Genomic DNA, 21,842 nt, shown 5'->3' with positions numbered 1-21,842 from the left:
AATCCGTGAATTCTAAATACCAGCGAAATTAGAAACAAATACAATAGACGAGTTCAAAGAATTATAAAACTTGGTAAACCGTGAAATTTAATCTCCGCGTGTTATGTGTAAGAAACCACAACAAAGTGACCCCGCGAATGTAAAGCGCTTCACAGCAGATTCAGTTTCAAATCAAACAATATTGGGCACATTTTGTTCATGAACTTACCTTTGTTGTATCAAACTTAAAAACTTCATTAAAATACATGGGCTGACTAATGATGAGTAGATAGAATGTCCAGCTACGACAGAAATTGGCTACAATGATGGCGTACACGGGCATGGATGTGAAGAAACTGAACCATGGCGTGTTCATATCCTAAAATAAATAGAATGAATCGCAGACTGTAACACAAATTATCACTGAACTATGGCGTGTTCATATCCTAAAACAAATACAGCGGCAAATATAACATATAATATCACTGAACCATGGCATTTTCATATCATAAAACAAATAGAATGGCAGATTGTAACACAAATTATCACTGAACCATGGCATTTTCATATCATAAAACAAATAGAATGGCAGATTGTAACACAAATTATCACTGAACCATGGCATGATCATATCCTAAAACAAACATTACGGCATTTTTTAACACATGTTATAACTAAATCATTGATGTGTCATGTCCTAAAAGATAAATATTCTCATACAAGTTATCACTGGAAAAGGTAGTGATGTCTTAAAACATGATTTATCTGATGATGATGTTGATGATGTTGATGATGATGATGATGATGTTGATGATGATTATACGATAAGATAAAATTTCAGAATTAAACTTTCATACGACATATTACATCTTTATTTCTTATTTAGGTTTTGCTTTAATGTTCGCAGATCATTGTAGTGTTTACGTTCGATATATTCTTTCAGACTTTTGTACAAGATTGCAATATTGAGTTGTTTTCAGACCTGTAAATGAGTATAATGTCCATTCAAGCATTTCTGGGATTAGATTATTTCCGTACTTAGTGCTAATGCAATATAGTTTGTACTTAATACATTAAGAAGAAGATCCATAATTATTAAGGTATTATCACGTCTGCTAGACGGACGTGAAAAAATCACATTCTTGTTTCCGGGGCTACATATGTTGTAAAAAGGTTAGAATGATAATTTACAAAGACAATATTCACAAAGGACATAACTCTATAGTAAAAAGTCTCCGGAAAGGTGCTTCTACCACATATACAGTTCCGGTAGAAAAGGCTTAATGTTATCTGATTCTTCTTTGGGGCGTAATCTTGTCAAACGGTAAAGTTGTCAGGGCCGACACACAGGACAGGCCTATTGTTTCCAGTGTGATGGCTCGACCATATCTCTTAATAGGTAGCGTTCGATGTGATAGAAAATCCAATTCTATTAAATGATTAAATGATCTCTCTGGTCGGTTTCCCGATCTGTTTTCGAACCCAAAGTTAATGTGCTCAAAGTTTGAAAGCATATAGAGGCTAATGCTTAATCAATAGGCGCGGGGAAAGCCATTAAGTAACAAAGGGGCACGACGTTTTTGGGATGAGGGAAAATCTAATTATTGACTAGACTTGTTTTTAAAGAGTAGAATGCACTTTCGACCTATCAAATCAGAGAGATCCATTTGGAGAGTAATTCCACCTTGATGTCTACAGTTGGCCAATCGGATATATTGGAAGGCAACAGTACAAACAAACATATCGGGGAATCGGATTGAGGAAAACACTGGGTTACTATGTTATGTATCACTTACTCAGGCCCCTAGAGATACGGAGAGATATACCAACACTTCTAAGACACTAGCAAGATCAAAAGAGATGAGTTTGTTCCTTAACCGATCGATACAGGGCAGCGACATCAACGTTGATGATGCGTTAGTATACTGTACCATTTTATGTTTGTTGCGATTTAATTCAGGGTTTCCTGCTTTACAAAATCTCCCGCGGATTTAATATTGCAATTTAGTGTCAGATGGTTCTATTGTACCTGTCTTTGGATCATGTTGGCAGCAATCAATTTTCGATTTTGATTTTTTAAATAGGACAATATTATCGGTTTAAAAACCTCTGTTGTGGCAGTATGGATGAATGTGTATGATATTGCCTATATTGTAACATACCTAGTTACTGTTACAGTATAGTATTTTTATGAAATGCATTTAAAATTAAAAGAAATACAAAGAAAAAAACCCACACTAATTTTGATCGCCTGCAAAACACATAATAGGAATCGCACGCGGAAACATGTCAAATGTAATAAGTCAATATCAAGACACGTGTGTATTAATTAATTTGTTAGTGGATAGGTCGTGAGCTTGGAAGTAGAAACGCTGATACGCTTAGCTTACCTTTGTAGATGAAGTTTCACCTATAGACGTTTCTATATAGATCTTTTCTTCATTGGTGATATATGGACTTTTAGATGGTCTTTCGAATGAGAAAAACCACCAAATTACGGACCAAATTATTCCAAGGACACCTGTTAGATAAAATGAAATTTCGAAAATCAACTAAGAAATATAACTGAACATATATTGTGATTAAATTGATAAGAAAAAAACCCATTCAAGCATCATTTAAAATCTAAAATCAACTAAGAAATATAACTGAACATATATTGTGATTAAATTGATAATGAAACAAAAACCGATTCAAGCATCATTTAAAATCTAAAATCAACTAAGAAATATAACTGAACATATATTGTGATAAAATTGATAAGGAAACAAAAACTCATTCAAGCATCATTTAAAATCTAAAATCAACTAAGAAATATAACTGAACATATATTGTGATTAAATTGATAAGGAAACAAAAACCGATTCAAGCATCATTTAAAATCTAAAATCAACTAAGAAATATAACTGAACATATATTGTGATAAAATTGATAAGAAAATACCCATTCAATCACCATTTAAAAACAAGATATTTTTAATCAGGTGCCAACGCCAATAAGGGAATACTGTTCCTGACGTACGGTACTATCGTTATATTAATAAAATAAGTAAAGTAATGTCAGCGTTCCATCTTAAAAGGAACATTAGCATTCATAATGTACAAATCGTTAATTTTGTTTTGAAAATGAACTCACCGAACACATAGAAGCCGGACTGCCACCCGAATTGTTTTGTGAGTATTCCAGACAGTGGCATGCCCAATACGGCTCCAGCATAAGAACCTAGTGATAACAACAAGGAGTGTAAACCAATAAAGGAATCTATAAAATAAATTACTCATGATCAGTTCAGATCACCTGTTTCATATATCTCTTTGGTTTTCCTTTCAAAACAAAATTGGCCTTTAAACTTCGAAACTTTAAAATGTGGCTGCCTATTATTATAACAGTAGTAGTGGTGCTTGTATGATATTACTGCTGACACGAATCTATCACGTTTTAAAATATATGCTACAATGTATATGTAAATGACTGGTATTTACCACAGAAAGAAATGGTAGCCAGCTTAGACCTCTCTAGAGGGGGAGCCCAGTGTCTCCAAATACCATGACAGGCGGGATATGTGACACCCTGTAAAATACAAAATAAGGGAAATATCAGGCAACATTTCAAGGTTAATGATGTATACTCGACACTATAACATATGTTACAGTTTATGACGTACATGTCTCTATCAAATATACTTCTAACATATTCTCAAATATCACAAATATCACTTTATATATAACTCAATGACATAACGGATCAGGATCATAGAAATCATCATCAAAATACACATAACTTGTATGAAGTTACAACGCTCCATCCAATATCTTAATTCATACGTATTGATAATGTACGCAGGTATTGATGTTGTACTATAAGACTCCTTCATATGAGTATATGAAGAATAGAGATATTCTACCCGAGGGTCACAAAATATTGTACAACGTTCTGTTGCAATTTTGCAACTAAGGTATCCCGCCATTTTGAAATAACCGAGACTGCCAGTCAATTCTACATACATAAAATTGCATGATATTGCCAACGCAGACACCGTTGTTAGCATCTTTCATGTGTAAATGATGTAACCCCGGCGAAGCCGGGTTATATAAAATTAATACAGACTCCATTATCATTATACCCTCATAACCTCAACAAATAAAAATCTATTCCTTATATTACAGTTTTTCTCGCAAATTAATATTATTTATTCTCGCGACAGTTGCATATTTTTAATAGCATAGCCATATGATTTCTCTGCCGTCATCGTCAACGAATTCGATTGAACAGCTGATTGTAATGGAGTCATTCATATGTTACCACCAAAATTGTGGTCATGACCTCACGTTGCTACGCCAGCGCCTATTCCCGTAACAAAAGAATCGCCGCACATGTAGTACTATCATTATACACTGATAATGATAATACTAGAAAGCATGGAGTCAATGTCAGTGCAAACTGTAAATATATATAGGATCTTACATGAGATTTTATGAAACGAGTCTAAGAAGTTTTTATTTTTGTGAGCCTTGGCGAGCAAATATTAAAACTTCGAGGCGAGAGTCATAAAATCACATATGAAATTAACACAAATTTCAGATACTTTTTATCACGTATCTCCAAATACCTACAAACCCAAGAATTTCACGTCAAAATGTATTCCGAAAAGCCAGCAAAGGCCACCATTTTGTCCTGCCGTCCTCGTAATCCTGACGTCACGTCATTTTTTCTGACGTCATTTAAATGTTTTTGTCTGACTTCACATGAATTTCCAGCCGATAAAAATCGCTCCAGGTCATATTTCTCTAGTGACATATGCAAAAATATTACACGGGCGAAATCATTGGATATCAGGCGGATTATTCAATAGATAGAGGTTCCCCAACAAGTGACTGTTGTTTATCATGTTTATCAAACTCGAGTTAGTTAATTTTCAAATTTTGAAAAGACACGAGCTTTAGCGAATGTCTTTTAAAAAAATGAAAATTAACTAACGAGAGTTTAGATAAACATGATAAACAACAGTCACGCGTTGGGGAACTTATTTATCCCATAACTTTAACTCCGTATATTTATACCGTGGTAACCATTTTCTCGTCTTCATTCAGGGAAACTTACCACCATACATTGTGTAGTGATATTTTTCCGCCATAAAATATAGTGCCTAAATAGAGAGCCAACATTCTATTGTTTGATACTTTGAATAAGCAACTACCTGCTAAACAGTGAATACAATGCTATTTAAAAGAAAATGCGCTATGAAAAGTAGCCCGAAGTTGAGAGCCAATCGGAATCAAGAGATCTTGGAATTGACCAATCAGAGGCGCCGTAGGTGTTTACACACTGGAGTGTGTAATCATAAATAATAACCAACTGCTATGGAATTTATCACATGTTTTTTTTCCATTGTGAAACATGCATAAGGTGCTTCTGTCATATTCCTGAAACGTAACACAGAGACCAATCTATGGAGCTACCAGTGTACTAGCAATCAAACACTATGCTGGTATCAGGAAGTAAACCTTTATTATAATGATATTCATGAAAACGAGACAGAATATATATCGTTTTAAGATTAATATACATTTTTCATTAACCTTTTATTTTCTAGGTATAGCTCGGTACAGAGATATTTCGTTTTATAAGTCTAGCCTTCGCCCACGGAATATGATGTAATCAAATTGATCAGAATACAGGTAATATTGGAATCCTATCAAATCACAAGTATAAAAAATACCTGTCGAATGGAAATGTGCTGTCTTATCTCTGGCAGTGCCGCATACTTTGAGACAGACGCAGACTACAATGATGTAATATCTGTCAGGTGAATATCCAAAACCAATAATTGCCTTTTTAAGGACGTGTCCTCTTCATTATAGTTTTATTACGTGATTTGATAGCCGGTGAGGTTTCTTATTAAACAGATATTGACGTTACCCATAAAACAAATGGCACGAGCTAGGGTCTAATTAAACTTGTATCAGTTTTCTATTGCCCGACCTGATTGTATTGATTCGTTGTTAGAAATACACCTGGAATATCACTTCATAAGGTGAACGCACACTTGTCACGCAAAATGTAAATACATTTTTATAAGAAATGAACATATAATGCGCTAAAAATCGATATTCTACTGAATCGGAAATATCCCCTTTTAACCCACGACCCAGTGAGCACATTAATATGTCTTTGATAACGATTCCGTATCATAAATATAGTAACTTAACACTGAAAATATTGATTATCATTAAAAATGAATCATTTGATTTTTGTATATCCAATGCAGAAGAATAACATTATTCTTACATATTGGATGAGCTTTATTGTGATAACGATCTTCTTACATTTGATTACTCAAATAACAGTTTGATCACCATTGTATTTTTCAATCGTACAACATATTGCAGTTATATAATTATAAATGTTGAATTGCAGAGTCTTTATCAATGATTATTATGAATACGTGTAGATGAATATTATAGCGAGACATAGGAATCTGCAAGCTAACGCGGCAGTCGAATCCAGGGCAAAACAAATTAATTGTATCATTCTACTATATGTTAATGGCTACGGTCGTAGCAAACAAGTCGTTACAATTTTACTCACTTCTAACAGTTTTACTCACTTCTGCGTATGATGGTAAATTTTTATATACCTTGTATATCCATATACCGTATGCCTGATAATGTTATAAAAATGGTATGCAAAAAAACATAAATGTCATTGTAATTGCAGCATAATCCTTTTTAGGTTGAGTCATGATAGGAAATAAACTACCTTATCATTCAACATTAGTTGTGACATATATTCATCACATAATCCGCTTCAATTGATTTCGCCCATAATATTTTTGCATATGTCACTAGTATTATAAACTGGAGCGAATTTCATTGGATATGCAGAGCATCAACTCTATTTTGACGAGATGACAGAAACAAAATGTGACGTAAGGAAAGATGACGTGACGTCAGGGTTTCAAGAACGGCGGAACAAAAATGCACACTCCTCTGGATTTTTGCAGTACATTTTGGCGTTGAAGTTCTTTGAAATGTAGTTTGTTGTAGTACGGCGGAAAAAAATATATTAACTTTGTGTTCGTTTCATACGAGATTGTACGAAACTATTGTCGAAGTTTTAATGTTTGCTACCCAAGGCTCGTTTAATAAAATCTCACATGAAATGAGCGCTCATATAAGATTAAATATATTTATATTAACTATCTTAGTACCGATAACCCACCATACCTTATATAAAATCTTTATGAACTAATATCATAAAGCATTACAGTTGTCTTATCATGGATAAAGATAAATGTTACAAAGGTATCTGATTGAATTAAATACTGATAACAGAAATCCTAAATAAAGATAAGAGATTAAAATGTCCTGTTCCTGTGTTACGCGAAACAATAAACTGTCTCGAGGATTATAAAATCTACGTTTTCGCTGTCTGTGTTAAATATTGAGATGATGTTAGATCCAGACATTGGAGTTTCTGACTTTAGGTATGGGGTCTAAGTCTGAATCAGCGCTTCCCAGATGAAAGCATGGTAAGGTGAAAAGAAAACCTCATGTAATAAGTAAGAAGTTGCCCTGAACTCAATTGAACAAATGGAAATGCATCTGAAAGATTTCATTTGACTAAGATTAATAATAAGCGTTATGAGATATATTTTTTTTTCTAGATTGATAACACATCATTTTCTGATATATTTGCCTGGGTTTGGAATGGATTCCTTTTGTAGACATTGGCACTGTATCCGATAGGTATCTTCCGCGTGTGATCCGGAATATCCAATCCTAATAATGACACAACATCGGCGGCAGACCTTGTCAGGGACAGATACCGCCACATAAACACGCTGCCACGGAAATGACAAAGCCTGTCGCGGACTTTGTGCCTTGAATGTATTAATCTTAAATTATATGAAAATTTCCTGTGTGACCGTAAATATTATCAGAAAGGTATTGACAAGATAAATAGTCTACGATATTTATATAAATTGAAAATGTCATTGACGGCTGCGAAGTGTATTAATACGAAACAGTAAATATCCCAACATCTTCCTGACACGACCCGACCTCAGCACTCATCATTCCTCCGCGGCAGACAAAACTTCAATTGAATTGTCCTCATCTTCTTGTCACCGACCAATCTAATGTGACTTTTGTCCCTCTTGGCGCTAAGATATTAAATGTGCGGAAAGATTGACGATGGAGTTGAACTGTCCACCGCAAGGCACTCACGTATCGTCTTTCCTGCTGCAATATTGTCTTCCGCCAGAGACATGAAGGGGCTCAGGGCTTGGCATCTCGGTATTAATTTTCCTACTGACATGGTTATCACAGAAAATGAACCATATTGGTAATTGATTGAATGTAGCGGAATGCATTGGTTGGCAATACCAGTGAGGATTCGGAGAGTGTCTGTATATCATCACTACATCTGCAGATATTGCCATTACTTCATGATTAAAAAAACCCGGCCAGTACGTCTTGGATCCCATACCAATGAGAGAGTCACACTTAACGGTGTGTTTATATAAATAGTGTGTATCCATGTGTACATTATTACGATATCATAGTTTTGTATTACTCTATTAGATCAGCTTTATCAGATAGTATCATAACATATATGAATTATTGATATACATCATTCGTCAACAATTGTTTGCAAACATTTTTTTCATAACGCGATGAAATTAAAAAAATAGAGATATCAATGCTTAAATAATTGTATGATGAATCCAGAAAAATTGATATGTTGATATGAATTGTGTTTTCAGACATTGAGCTGTTAGTGTATTACATGGTTTCTATTTCAAACACAGATTGTACGTTTTGCCTATACCCATACTATAGTTTCATTTCTTTCATAGTAGTTGTAAAATTGCAATAAAACGTCGAGGTATGAAAGAAAAATACTCTTTCATAAGTGGATATGAAGGATAGGGATATTCTACCTTCGGGATCACAAATGTTGCAAAACCCTCGGCAAGCCTCGGGTTTTACTACATTTTCTGACCCTCGGGTAGATAATCTCTATCCTTCATATCCACATATGAAAGAGTCTTATAATCTTATGCCTGATATCATATAATTCTAAAGCTCACACTTGTAATATCTTTTATGGATATTACAGAGAACTGTTCTTGATCCTCCCAACAGCAAACAAAGAGCAGAGACAAACTGTACAACCTGGGCAGCGGAGGCATTTAATCAACCTGACGGACAAAGGAAATAGATAATTGCGTTAATTCATCTCTTTACTCTTGTGATCATTAAAAATTTACTTGATCTGTATTGGTGAGAGAGATTCAATGATTAGGCTGAGCACGCCCTACACGCCACGCGAGAGGCATACACTGTGTTACGTGTGTAGTCATGCTGATTCCAGTTCATGCCTGGTACAAAGGAAAACACAGCTAACATCAATGATTAAAGCGTATTAATTCCATTTCATTTCAGAACATCGTATTTTGTAAACAGAACCTCGTCTGATGATCCACAACAAGGTAAGGTTGATCACGTAATGGATGCACAAAGTTGTAGAAGGAATGATAACTAACTTGGATAACGTAAATAATTGACGTTTGGAAATTAAAATGTCGTTCAAAGATAGTTAATTAATGACCTTGAACGTCTGACCTTACCTCGACAAGCCCCTGAAGGATCCTGACCGCCATGACAAGTCCATAATGCACTTGGGCAGCTCCGGGCAACAGGAGATTTAGGAAAGCGGAAAAACCAATAGCCAGACCAAATATCCTGCAGATGAAAATACCTTATATCAACAATCATACCACCAGTTTACTAATTGAGGGAATTCAGTGTTTGAAAACACAACAGTTATTGCACACAGGTAAAGTGGTGGAAGGTTTTACTTTTGCAAAATGTTGATAGACTCAATACTTGCAAGAAAATAAATTCAATGACATTTGAAGTTTAGTCATTATCACTCAGTTTATCTAGATTATGATATTTATTTACAAAAATAATTCATTCCTTACATCATAGTAACCAAATTTCAGGCAAGTAAAGATTGTAGTTTGTTAGTTTCTGAAGGATATGTGGATATGTTTGGTTATATGTCATTTCGTATTACGCACGATTAGTTTTCTACAACTCTGCATCATCACTAGCTACATCAAACTGTGTAAACATTTATTTATCCATGTCTCATAGTAAGAATACTGTATAACGTGCAACGTTCATTGTTTCGTGGTTGCTATGACACAACAAAATATACAAACAACGAAATTAGTATTTGATTTATCCGGGAAACTCTAAATCATAAAGAATTTATACTCGGATTGTTCCTACCGTACTTACATATACTATAATTTGTTTACATCTAACAGTTAATACTTATATAAATCCACCGCCACCATTTACTATTGCTTTATACAACTCGTAAGACCAAAGAGGAAAGTATTGCATGCATGCTGTTAGTGCGAAACCCAAGAGCTATATAAAACACATACATTATTTCCTGTCTCTTCAAACTATTTTTATAATACGTAAGAAACATCTATGAGATGAGATAAAAACACAAAAATGTCCATTGAAGGAAGTTTATATTTCATTCCTATAAAACTTGTTAAAATGCTTTGCTCAGGTCAACAATTATCAAATGTATCTTACATATATAAATATAAATGCATGTATACAAACTAAATCAATCAGAGTTTCATATTCTCAATCGATCTATAATTTACGGAGTATATTTTTCTTAATAATTATAACAAATACTCATTACATTAGAAGTCTCACAAACACGCAACGTTAATTATCAATCGCCTAGCAACGGTTGCTTTCAAAAGAAGAATCTTCATATAATGAGTAGATGTCTAGTACAGATGTCCAAATATCAGGACGAATTTGAATGAAAAAAGCGGTTCAATAATTAATATATATTGTTATAGTTATAAAGTGATACAATTTCCGATGGATAAACGATGCAAACAACACACATAAATCTACGCTAGAAATCCATTCAATGGGAGTAAATTTACGGCTGGAGACTCCTACATTAGCACAAGGACAATCTGACCAGAAGTTCTATTCCCTTTCTGTTGTGCGCTAAGCAGAAACAAAAACTACCACTTTTATAGGCTAGGATGTGTCTTAGCTAGGGCCAGAACTCGACGTCGTCCACAGACTGGGGACGCTCAATTCAAGGCCAAGGGAGGAGTTAGAAGGACAAAGTGAGTTAAGAGAAAATATACTATCCCATGTTCAGACCCCATTTACGATAATGGGCTCATGTTTGATTCTAAGCAGGACATATATAGATATGCAAGTACACTTGTGATTTGAAATTCATATTTGAAGAATATCTTCTTGAATTGAATCAAGGCAATCCTATGAAAATTGAGGGGGAAATCAATAGCAAGTGAGCGATTTTTAACAATAAGTGTAGAGATTTTATCTATTTAAAGTCAAGTACAATTTCATTCAAACCGCGAAAGCCTTAATCTAATATTCTGTTAATGATTCAATAATAACGTGATAAATTTTATTCAAAGTAGAAAGATGCTTCTGCAGAATTCACTTGAAAAGTAATTATGTATGACTTAAGGCTATAGAGTACAATAAGATCTCTTATTGGATATGGAATTAAAATCAAATTACTAAACATTGCAGTACGTGCTGAAATGATATTTTGACTGTTTTTATTTTTTGTTCGTAATTGGAAAAAGGTAACTTGTAGTAAATATCAAGAGACCGCGCCTGTATAAGCGAAATCTAATTTAACTTTCACTTTACGTTACCCTTACACAAGTCCATTCTTTTTACCAATGATACTATCCAATAGCATTATAATTTGGACGTTATGGAGACTTAAGTAATGTCATGGTTTTCATCAATTCAAAAAAAATATTTGATGCATGAGTGGATTTCATAATGGATTTTTACTGTCCGTACATCTGTCCGTACGTTGTTCTAATATATCAAATTATATGTAATAAAATATATTTCCGGTATAATTATAACTTGTACATGGAACAAAACAATGCGTTTCATTAAAGGACCTTTATCTCCTGAAGCCTATTAATTGTTGAGACAATCAAGTAATCTTCATGAAACATGGAAGCAGCGGCATATGCATGTGGGTCCATATAAGATGTCGATACATGTTTGTGTAATTTATTGATATAATAGGACATTCTCTTGTGTCTCGGACTACACGTTAATGATTTAACACGATGGGGTTATGATTAGGAGTGACCTCATGGCTAAATAAATCAATAGGTCAGTGTTATGTTTCAGTTTCGCCGTGATAGGGTCATCAGAATGAAACTGAGAATCTATAAAAAGTCGTTTAGGCTACGCCACTGCTGGTCGCCAAAGAAGAGCTGACATACTGCTACAGAGCTGGCGATATTGCTATGGGATATCAACTTGTTTGGCTTTAATCAGTGCAAACCTAATATGGCTCAGTACAAATAACCACAAAGTATATTGTATTGACTATTGGAAGGTGTTGATGAAGAGAAAATCAAAATCTATTTGAAGATTTCAGGTAGAAACTGTTATATAATTACGATGAATATATTTAGAGATTGTGAACATTATGAAATAATTTTGTTGTTGATTATGTTAATACATGAGCATTAAGACATTGGCTTATGGTCAATTCAAAATAAAAATTGTGCTCCAGTTGTATATTGCTACACTTTTCAACAATTTTTAACACTGTAAGTTTGCAGAAATTTATTTTGCGTAATTGTACATATGGAATACAATGAATAGTGAATGTATTGATAATTCATTATCACCAAGCGGTTATAAGCAATTTTCGAAAAAAACACCTTCCACCATAAACATTGCAAGCATCTTACCAAGAGACAACTAGCTAGGGTCCATTGTTCCTGGCAACAAACCTACCTGACAGGGGACAGTTTATAGTCGTTTTCAGTGCTTTAAATAACACACAAACACAAGTGACACACACAGATATACAACACCATATAAAAATAGGAAAAGAATGGGCAAATTACACAGCTAAGTAACATGATTCCTAAATATTAATTAAGGCTGTGAAATGAATATTTTAACTTTACCAACTGGGAAAGTGGTCCCACTTGTGTAAACGTCGTCGTTTATCGCGCATGAATACATTCACCGGAATACTGACTTCCGCAAGTAATGTTAATGCGCATCAGATTTGCCCTGTATTGTTTCTGTTTTTTTTTTTAATTCTTCAATTTGAATATAAGGAATATTGTAGATTATGTTTCAGAAAAGAAAATATTTGAGAAATATTGCATTAATGGGATGAAAAAGATAGTGTTACTGTGGAACTGTATTTTGTGTACTTTCTGAACTTGACAACATTTCCAGCCAAATTGGAGCCAGTTGTTCTGGTATTCCATTATCTGACCGAGTGTTTAATGTAATTATAAGGAATGTTTTCTATTTTTGTGGTTTACTGGTGTGTAAACTGCATTTGTTGGACAGATATTTCAACATGACGCGCTAAATATATGTCTAACAAATGCAGTTTACACATCAGTAAACAACAAAAAACTAAAAATTCTCATCAATTGATATGCATCGTACATGTTACTACATCATTACATTAAATTCTCTCGGCTTGATTTATTGTGACTTCCCATATTCCAGTAATACATATTCTGGCTGGCTAGTTGTGATCGTTACATGTAATTCTGCACGTAGCGTCATACATTTCAGATAAAACATCACAGAATAATAACGCCACAATTATAATTCTGTAATATACGAAAAGAAGGAACACATTAAATTTCAATGACTTTCATTAGCTTGACACGATGTCCAATTCCGGTTGTCATGCCGCCAGACAATAATCTATTCAGAAATAAGATACTGATTTATGACAACATTTAAATGAATAGGACTTTATATTCAAACGCACCTGTTGGCAGGTACTCGTGAAGCTAGGTAGCCCCCAGGGATCTGTGTCACGATATAGCCCCAGAAAAAGGAGCTATCCACTACTCCAATCGTCTCCGGCGTCCAGTTAAACTCGGGCAGCTGTGGCGGAATCTAAAATAGAAAATTGAAACATCCATTAAAAAGGTAATTCATAAATCATAAAAGTAGGTGAAATTATAAAATAGAATTTTTATTGGGAAAAACACATTTAGACAAACACAAGCAGTGTCCATAGAATAGGTATACCTTTGTGCCTAGTTAATTTCGTGTCCAATTCTTTTTCTTATGCATGCCTTTTAAATTACAATATCGAAATCACTTCACCATCGGTCTTCTGCAATGCATTTATTAACAAAACTGGTGGTGGGCTTTAGAACGTTTAAAGTAAAAGTCGATTGTTTAATCAACGTTTTATTTTTCCACTAAAATGATATGAAAAGTAGTGACCGATGTAACACCTTCTTATAAGACAGATGCCTAGGAATAAGTCAAAATTAAAAGGTTCTCAAACGAAATGGGAGGAGGGTTAGACAATATAATCATTCGTTTGTTGCTTATTAGTAAGGCGGTACCATTCTCGGTAAACCATGAGTTTGTATGACTTTGTCTAACAAGTATTATGTCGGTGCATGTGTACTAAATCAGATAAATATGTATGTAATCCCGTGAAACTTGACAGGAGGTATACACTGTGGCGGTGCAGTCACTCAAATCACTATGACACCCTGACGCCTGAATTGGGAATAATTGGAGACAAAATTAAACAGAAGAGAATTAGCTGTGATTGTTCAGTGCCACATACATGTGATGATGATAATGTAACCGTATCGACAATTATTGATTATATGATGAAATGGACAAATTTACATTCGTCGCGCCGTGTATATTAATGTTAGGACCGTACTGGGCCATTAGTCGACTAGAAGGTTATTGGGAATCGATACATAATAATAACACAAAAAAGTTATGAACATTTGCAATGATATTGTCGAAGATGGTTATCATGACCGCGCTCTCGTAATTCTATCTCGTGTCATCCGACTCGCCAATCGACAAGTATTGCATTTAGATGGTTATATCCAATCATAAATCACGTAATTGTTGGGAGACGTCATTATATCACATGGTCAAAGCGTAACTTCATACCAGACAGTGGCTTGTAAGTACTCGTCATAGTAATTTAACGAGTACTTTTACAATCATATACGTACTATGTAATTTAAGAAATCATTTTCTGAAGCTCGTTTAATGGCGGGACGTTGAACTAGTTATGTGCCATAAACAGGACAATGCACCTATGAATTTCATGGTCAATGAATTTCTGAATCAGCATTATATGGAGTACCTATCTTATTATAATACATCTGTTTATCTGCTACCAAATCACGAACATTTACTGTCAGTAGAATGTATTACAAATGGACCGCATTTGCCCATGACGACGATATAACAAAATATAGATAGATTTGTCGCATGTTCTGCTAGACAAAACACTACTCGGGGCAATGTATATGATAAGTGCTACAAAATTTTAATGTCGATGTTTTATGTATAAGTGAATGGTTATAAAAAATGGTGTCCTTTCAGAAGACAACTGAACATTGTAAGCGAACTCAAAACAGTATGAATGACTCTCTCTGAAATCCTTCTCGGATCTTACGTCAACATTGAAGTTCTTGAATTAAAATCCTGATTCTGAAAAAATTCTGAAAAAACAATTCATATCATATTGTATGGTAAATTGAGGATCTTACATGAGTAGATATGTGAATTGATTTATCGAACGAGTTCAATAATTTGATATGCCACTGGCCTTTAGGCGTATATCGCATAGTCACGTGTGTAAGATTTTGTTTATCACTTAACTTTTATTAATAGAAATATAAGTAAAACTTTTAATTTCGTCTCCATATAAAAAGAGTAGAAATCCGGTTCGCATGTGACGTTTTCGTCTATTGAGACAAACATGCGACGTCATATATATATCATAACGTCAAAAATACTTGTGGCGTCATAATATTGTTATTTCATATGTGTCTTACGATATTTATGACATGGCCGTATGACATGACAGGGCGGGCCAGGTATGTGATAAACTGCTTATGAACATCGTTCAAGCCTAGGATCTCTTCGATTATATTGTCATTATCAACTTATAAGAATTATTATAATCGAAAATAACAGTACTTTATCAGAAATTTGAAATAGTGGCTGGCTATATAGGAACACTGACAAAGCTGTATCGACTACACTAAAATTAACTGGGATCACCCACTATAATAATTGTATCTAGAAAAATTATAAAGTATAAGTGAAGTTGTTTATGACTTTACGTTCAGTGCAATCTCACCATTTCTATTGTGTTCGCCAAGACAAAGAAGCATTCCTTTGACACTCCATAACAACACATGTTCATTTCTATCGTATAGCAATGTCGATTTCATAACCCTGAATACTAAAGTAGCAAAGACCCGCCAGACGGGAATACCACAAAAGCCAAATCTAGTTCAGATTGTGACAACCGGAATGAATAATTTCTATGATTGATGAATCAATAAAGTATCTTTTTGCGTAAAATAATTACGGTTGACGCATACGTAATGTCAGTATGCCTTTATAAGATCTTAAAAAACAATTTATAAAAGATAATGAGGTCACTAGACCAAGTATTATCAACAATACCAAAAGAATTTTATTTCTTAAGCCTCATCGAGCCGGCTTCATATGCTGTCGATAATGTTATTGCATATTGTGTAATAATAATTAGTCAGTTACTTGTGATTCAGTGCGTGAATCATGTACATATGTTCATGTATAATGCTTAACACATTACAGGTAATCAGGTATAAATCAGGTATGATTACCAATGGTTGAATCAATGACTTGTGATATAGGTGTAACAAAGTCATTGTGAGATTCAGATAAATCTAATCATTGATCTGCTCCAAACATTCGTTTATAGTCGATATGAATGACATTTTTGTAGACATATGCTAATTATAACGTTAGCCGTAGCGTAGCATATCGATACAAAGTTTAACGTGTTCATGTACATAATATAATTAAAGTAGTAAATTTTTATTTTATTGTATCAGAATTTTGTAAAACATGTTACAAACCTGACGTAGCAACTACCTTAACTTGATAACACTATTTTTGGTTGGATTTCAAACGGTCAATCTCAATGCAATTTGAAGTGTGTGTAAATCATGTGTTTATATATATATATCTTCTCTTCAGTGTTACAGAAAAATGTCTTGTGATATTTTTGTAATTTACAACATTTTCTTGGATATATAACTAACGGCAAATGCAAACTAAAAAACAAATATTAAATGATTTGTAAACATATATATAATGTATTTAGACAAGACTTACAAGATACACCATGTTTAAATATGAATATGGCATTCACATATTAAACAGTGTGTGAAACCAATATGTAGAATATCAGATTAATTGGATTCAGTATCGATCAAATATTTGAAATACATAAAACTAACACAATCAAAAGGGTGTTTTTTACCTATGTCCGAATAAAGTTACAAACTGTCTGGATATTTTACATATTTGGTGACAAAATAAATCTATCCAAGCCAGCAACTCTGCCTCGTATGTATAGATAAAACATTTGTAACTGTAACATCTATGACAAAATGCTTTTGCTATCACGATGTCTCATCAAATGTTCACTAATGATGGCATTTGTCGGACATAAAATATTCACATGTCTAGATTTAGAATCCTTGGAATCTTTGTTTGACATTTTAAAATGTTAAATAATTGGTATACAAACTGCGAATAGATTGAGTACATGATATCATACAGACATATGAGCGCATGTACTAAAAACTAATTATTGCAATTTTATTTTCATTTAAGATTTATCACCTTAATATTTAAACGAATAAATTTTGCATACTAAAAAATGTCCATTGAATGCTACAGTTAGAGAAATATTTTTCGAGGAGTGTGGAATATAAATGTTCATGCATATTATATAATTGTTTAATTTCGTGCATAATTCGATCGTTTTACTGCAATAACAATGGGTTTGGAGCCAGTTTAATCAATCTTTCACAACCGAAAAAAAATCATTAAATCATTAACATTTTCCAAAGAGAAAAGCATAACATAACATCAGAAAATTTTCTAAACTTTTCTTAAACTTGTGTGATGCTTTTCCCTTGGAAATTATAATTAAGGGAATCTCTCAAACATAGAGGAGCATTGCAAAGATCGGTTTGGAAAAACGTCATAATAAAATCCTATTCATCATGTAATAAAGTTTACAGAAACATAGTTACCGTCATGTTAGTACTGTTTCCCATTTGTTCTAGCTGTTGTTTTCTTTGTACAAGGTGATTGTCTTCGTTTGTCCCGTTTTTTGTCATCGTCACTATGGCAACACCCATATTACATCTAATTCCGAATGATATTATAAATCCAACACTACTTAGAAAAGCTATCACGTATCGCTGTCCACAAGAGCATGTCTTACAACAGTTACATCGGAAGTTGAAGTTAAATCTACTTCCGGTGTACTTTCCTTCTTCCTCCTCTGAATAAACCTCGTCCAATTCATCGTACTTGGCGAATCCCTTTTCATCATCAGCTTTCTTTAAAATCCTGTAATGCAAGAACAAAATATTAACTTTTTGAAAGTAATAATGAGTGTTAAACAGCTATAGAAATTTGAGGTTGCTCGCCTTGATTTTATCAGGGATCTCTTCAATATAACAAATAACAAACAAATAAGGCACTCATTTCTATCGCCCCTTACATTAATAATTAGAAAAATACAACATTAACAAATCAATTTCTCCATTTTTTTTTAATTTACAGCATAGTTGTCATTTGTGCTGATGTTCCACACGCATATCAAGTATTTCTCTTCTTCCTAACTCTGAATTATAGAAGGGAATTAGCACAGTATTTTATCATCACGATATACTATTTATATCGCAAAATATATAGATAGACCATATTTTAATACAATATAGGAATATAGAAATACAGATATAAGATTTCGAATTACAGCAATTTTCATTGCTTCATATCTTGTGAGAATGTCGATATTTCGGCTTTGACCCATTAAAAGTTCTATGATTGGTAGCGGTAGTCTGGTAAAACGTCATATAACCACAATATACATCATATTAGTACAACAATATTGTGATTGTACACTGTGGCGTGGACAATGTTTATGGGTAAGGGATCGCTTCAATGACCAATTCCATTTCCTTCCAAAGGAAACTATGGTGTAATTTCGTGTGAAGGTCGAGCCGAACATTCAGTGTATTTGGTATTAAATTAGCAATAATACCATTTGGTCCATGGCGTGTTTAATTCACCGTAACAATATTGACATAGGGCAGGAACAATGTCTCAAGCCGACCTGCACCATGTTATGGCATTGACTCATTAGTTTGAAACAGCCATTAAGGAAACAAGATGACCCATGATTCAGTAATTAACTCCGATGATTAATCACGTGTGCTCTCGGGTCAGATGTCATGATTTTACAGTAATACGAATTAAAGTATATGATAGATTGTGAAGCCATGACAGAGAATAAAAGCCAATAGAAGTAACTCAAATGGTAACACAAGCTTATATACGTCTCAGGTAATTAGGTCAAGGTCACTTAATGAGTGAATTAAAAATTACTGGATTTCACAATATATTTTACTCAGAATCCTTGATCATTCACCATGACCTAATGTAATCTGACATGCAGAAATTATTTCCTCCATTCTCTTAAAACAGCAAGTGATCGCCAATTTAAAAAAAAAAATCTTAATGGCTAACGTTTATGGTATTACGAAGTACAACTGAATACCCTGTTAACGTAGACAATGCATTTTAACCTTGTGAAGTTTATTATAAAATACACCTTCATCATCACCGCCTACCTAAGGATAATCACATATGCGTATGCTATAAGACGGAAATATAAGGTTATATTTAATGAGAGTCCAATCTCATTATATTAATGTTTTGCATTTTATTTAGAACTCACTCTCATTGTTGTGTTATACTATAGCATTATGACGTAAAATATTAAGCTGCAACTTCTCATTACAGTGTAGACAACATTTTGTATTGACGTACTAAAGAAGCCATAAAACGGTTAAAACCGCATTAAAGTGAATAGTCGGGCAAAGAAAACCAGTCTGAATGCGTTCATTGGCCTTCCAAAAGTTCTCACATATTAATACGACGGTCAAGTTCTGCTTAGTTTCCCAGTTCTGACCATTAAAGTAAAGAAAAGTTGAAAGCATTGAAAGCGAGGCTGTGTGGAAATGTAACCACGCACATAGTGAGCCGGGAGGACGTTTTAGAATTCCCATACTTTAAATTAATTTCTTCGTACGCAAACAGATTTTATTTTTCCATTTCATAAGAAATTATACTGGATACATTCACACCATTTTTACCGACTTTAGCCATCCTTGCCCGACTGTTCACTTTAACATTTCTAAGGAAGGGTTTGTAATAACATCATAATATATTGGACAAGTACCAAACCTTACATCTCCCCGTGGTGGAGAAATTAGCGGAGGGCCTCATCTGTCGGCTACTTTAGGCAAAATGGTTCTCATGCCTTTTAACACCTTTACGAAGTACATCTTGTATGGGCGAACAGCGCCGCGTTCGTAAGATGGATGTGGGTACTGTCTAGAGGGTAATAATTAACTAGGAATGTCATCGGTTATCACGAGTACTGACAATTGAATATTCATTTAAATCATTTCTGTTAACAATTGTATTCCTATTAAAACATAAACGTCAACTCGACATAGCCTGTCAATCTAGCATTCGATATTTGTTTTTCTAATCAGTCTGACGTCAGTTTGATACAAAAAAGATCTAAAGCATAGAGAACATGTTTAAAACAGTTAATGCATCCTTACAATCAAAAATATGTTTTAATCCTCCAATCACGATATTGATGAAGCGACTTACTAAGCATTATCAACATAACATAATATTTGTGTTTAAATAAAACCTTTTATTCCGAATGATGTATCGAGGAATAACAAAAAAGAAACATTTAAAAAGTGAATGATATATGTGATGGTATGACATGGGGCATACTGTTAAGTTCATGGGTGAGTTAGAACAATCATAAAACTAGAAATGACTGATGTTTCCATGGTTGACGTCCCTGTTTTAGTTGTATCAATCCAGATTGATTACACTAGTACAATACAGGGTCATTACAACAACAACAAAGAATGGGAATGCCTGTTTCCCTCTGCTAGATCCATATATTTGATTAAAACTCTATATAGATTATCAATACCAGAATCCTACAGATAATGATAACAACACTCCCAATATCTGTCCCGCTGAGGCTACAAAACAATCAGACAATACCACTACGGTGTTAATGACAACTCATCTTGTACCCAAGACCGGACATATAAACAATTGGTGGCACACAATGCCTAAACCAGTTTTGTTGGCAATTGATGGAAGCATAGGCCCAATTTTGTTAGTACTCATTGAGACAATAATTCCAGTTTTGATGTCGGCCCTATTCTGTAACCATTCAGTTAGTCAATAGGTACAGTTTTTATGTCAATGAAAGCATAGGCCCAATTCCGTAAACATTCGGTAAGGCAATAGGTCCGGTATTTTTTATGCCACTGTAAGCATAGGCCCCATTCTGTAAGCATTCGATGCCAATGGAAGCATAGGCCCAATTCTGTAAGCATTCAGTAAGTCAAAAGGTCCGGTTTTGATGCCAATGGAAGCATAGGCCCAATTCTGTAAGCATTCATTAAGGCAATAGGTCCGGTTTTGATGCCAATGGAAGCAAAGGCCCAATTCTGTAAACATTCAGTAAGTCAATAAGAGTGACTACGTTGGTAGAACCTTGTTGACATCATTTAATAAAAGAGTCTTGTCTTTTCTGGTAACTGATGAAGCAAGGACCAGAAAATTGAACGTCAC

At 34.1% G+C, this 21,842-nt stretch overlaps 1 protein-coding gene across 4 annotated transcripts in view; it reads right to left on the bottom strand.

Annotated features, from left to right (window-relative positions):
* The window catches only part of LOC138329158 (vesicular glutamate transporter 1-like), a 76,461-nt gene that overhangs the window by 8,760 nt on the left and 45,859 nt on the right, over positions 1-21,842 (bottom strand). For all 4 annotated transcript variants that reach the window (XM_069275935.1, XM_069275931.1, XM_069275934.1 and 1 more), the window contains 7 exons: positions 18,188-18,509; positions 13,861-13,991; positions 9,614-9,728; positions 3,462-3,549; positions 3,115-3,201; positions 2,370-2,500; positions 209-358 (listed from right to left, as the gene is read on the bottom strand). In XM_069275935.1, the coding sequence (XP_069132036.1) occupies positions 209-358; positions 2,370-2,500; positions 3,115-3,201; positions 3,462-3,549; positions 9,614-9,728; positions 13,861-13,991; positions 18,188-18,509 (1,024 nt within the window). The remainder of the gene's footprint in view (positions 1-208; positions 359-2,369; positions 2,501-3,114; positions 3,202-3,461; positions 3,550-9,613; positions 9,729-13,860; positions 13,992-18,187; positions 18,510-21,842) is intronic.

Source organism: Argopecten irradians, chromosome 8 (genome assembly GCF_041381155.1).
Source record: "Argopecten irradians isolate NY chromosome 8, Ai_NY, whole genome shotgun sequence".
In the NCBI taxonomy this organism is placed as follows: Eukaryota; Metazoa; Mollusca; class Bivalvia; order Pectinida; family Pectinidae; genus Argopecten; species Argopecten irradians.
Note: the sequence above shows the minus strand (reverse complement) of the source record. Positions and strands in the feature narration are given on the sequence as shown.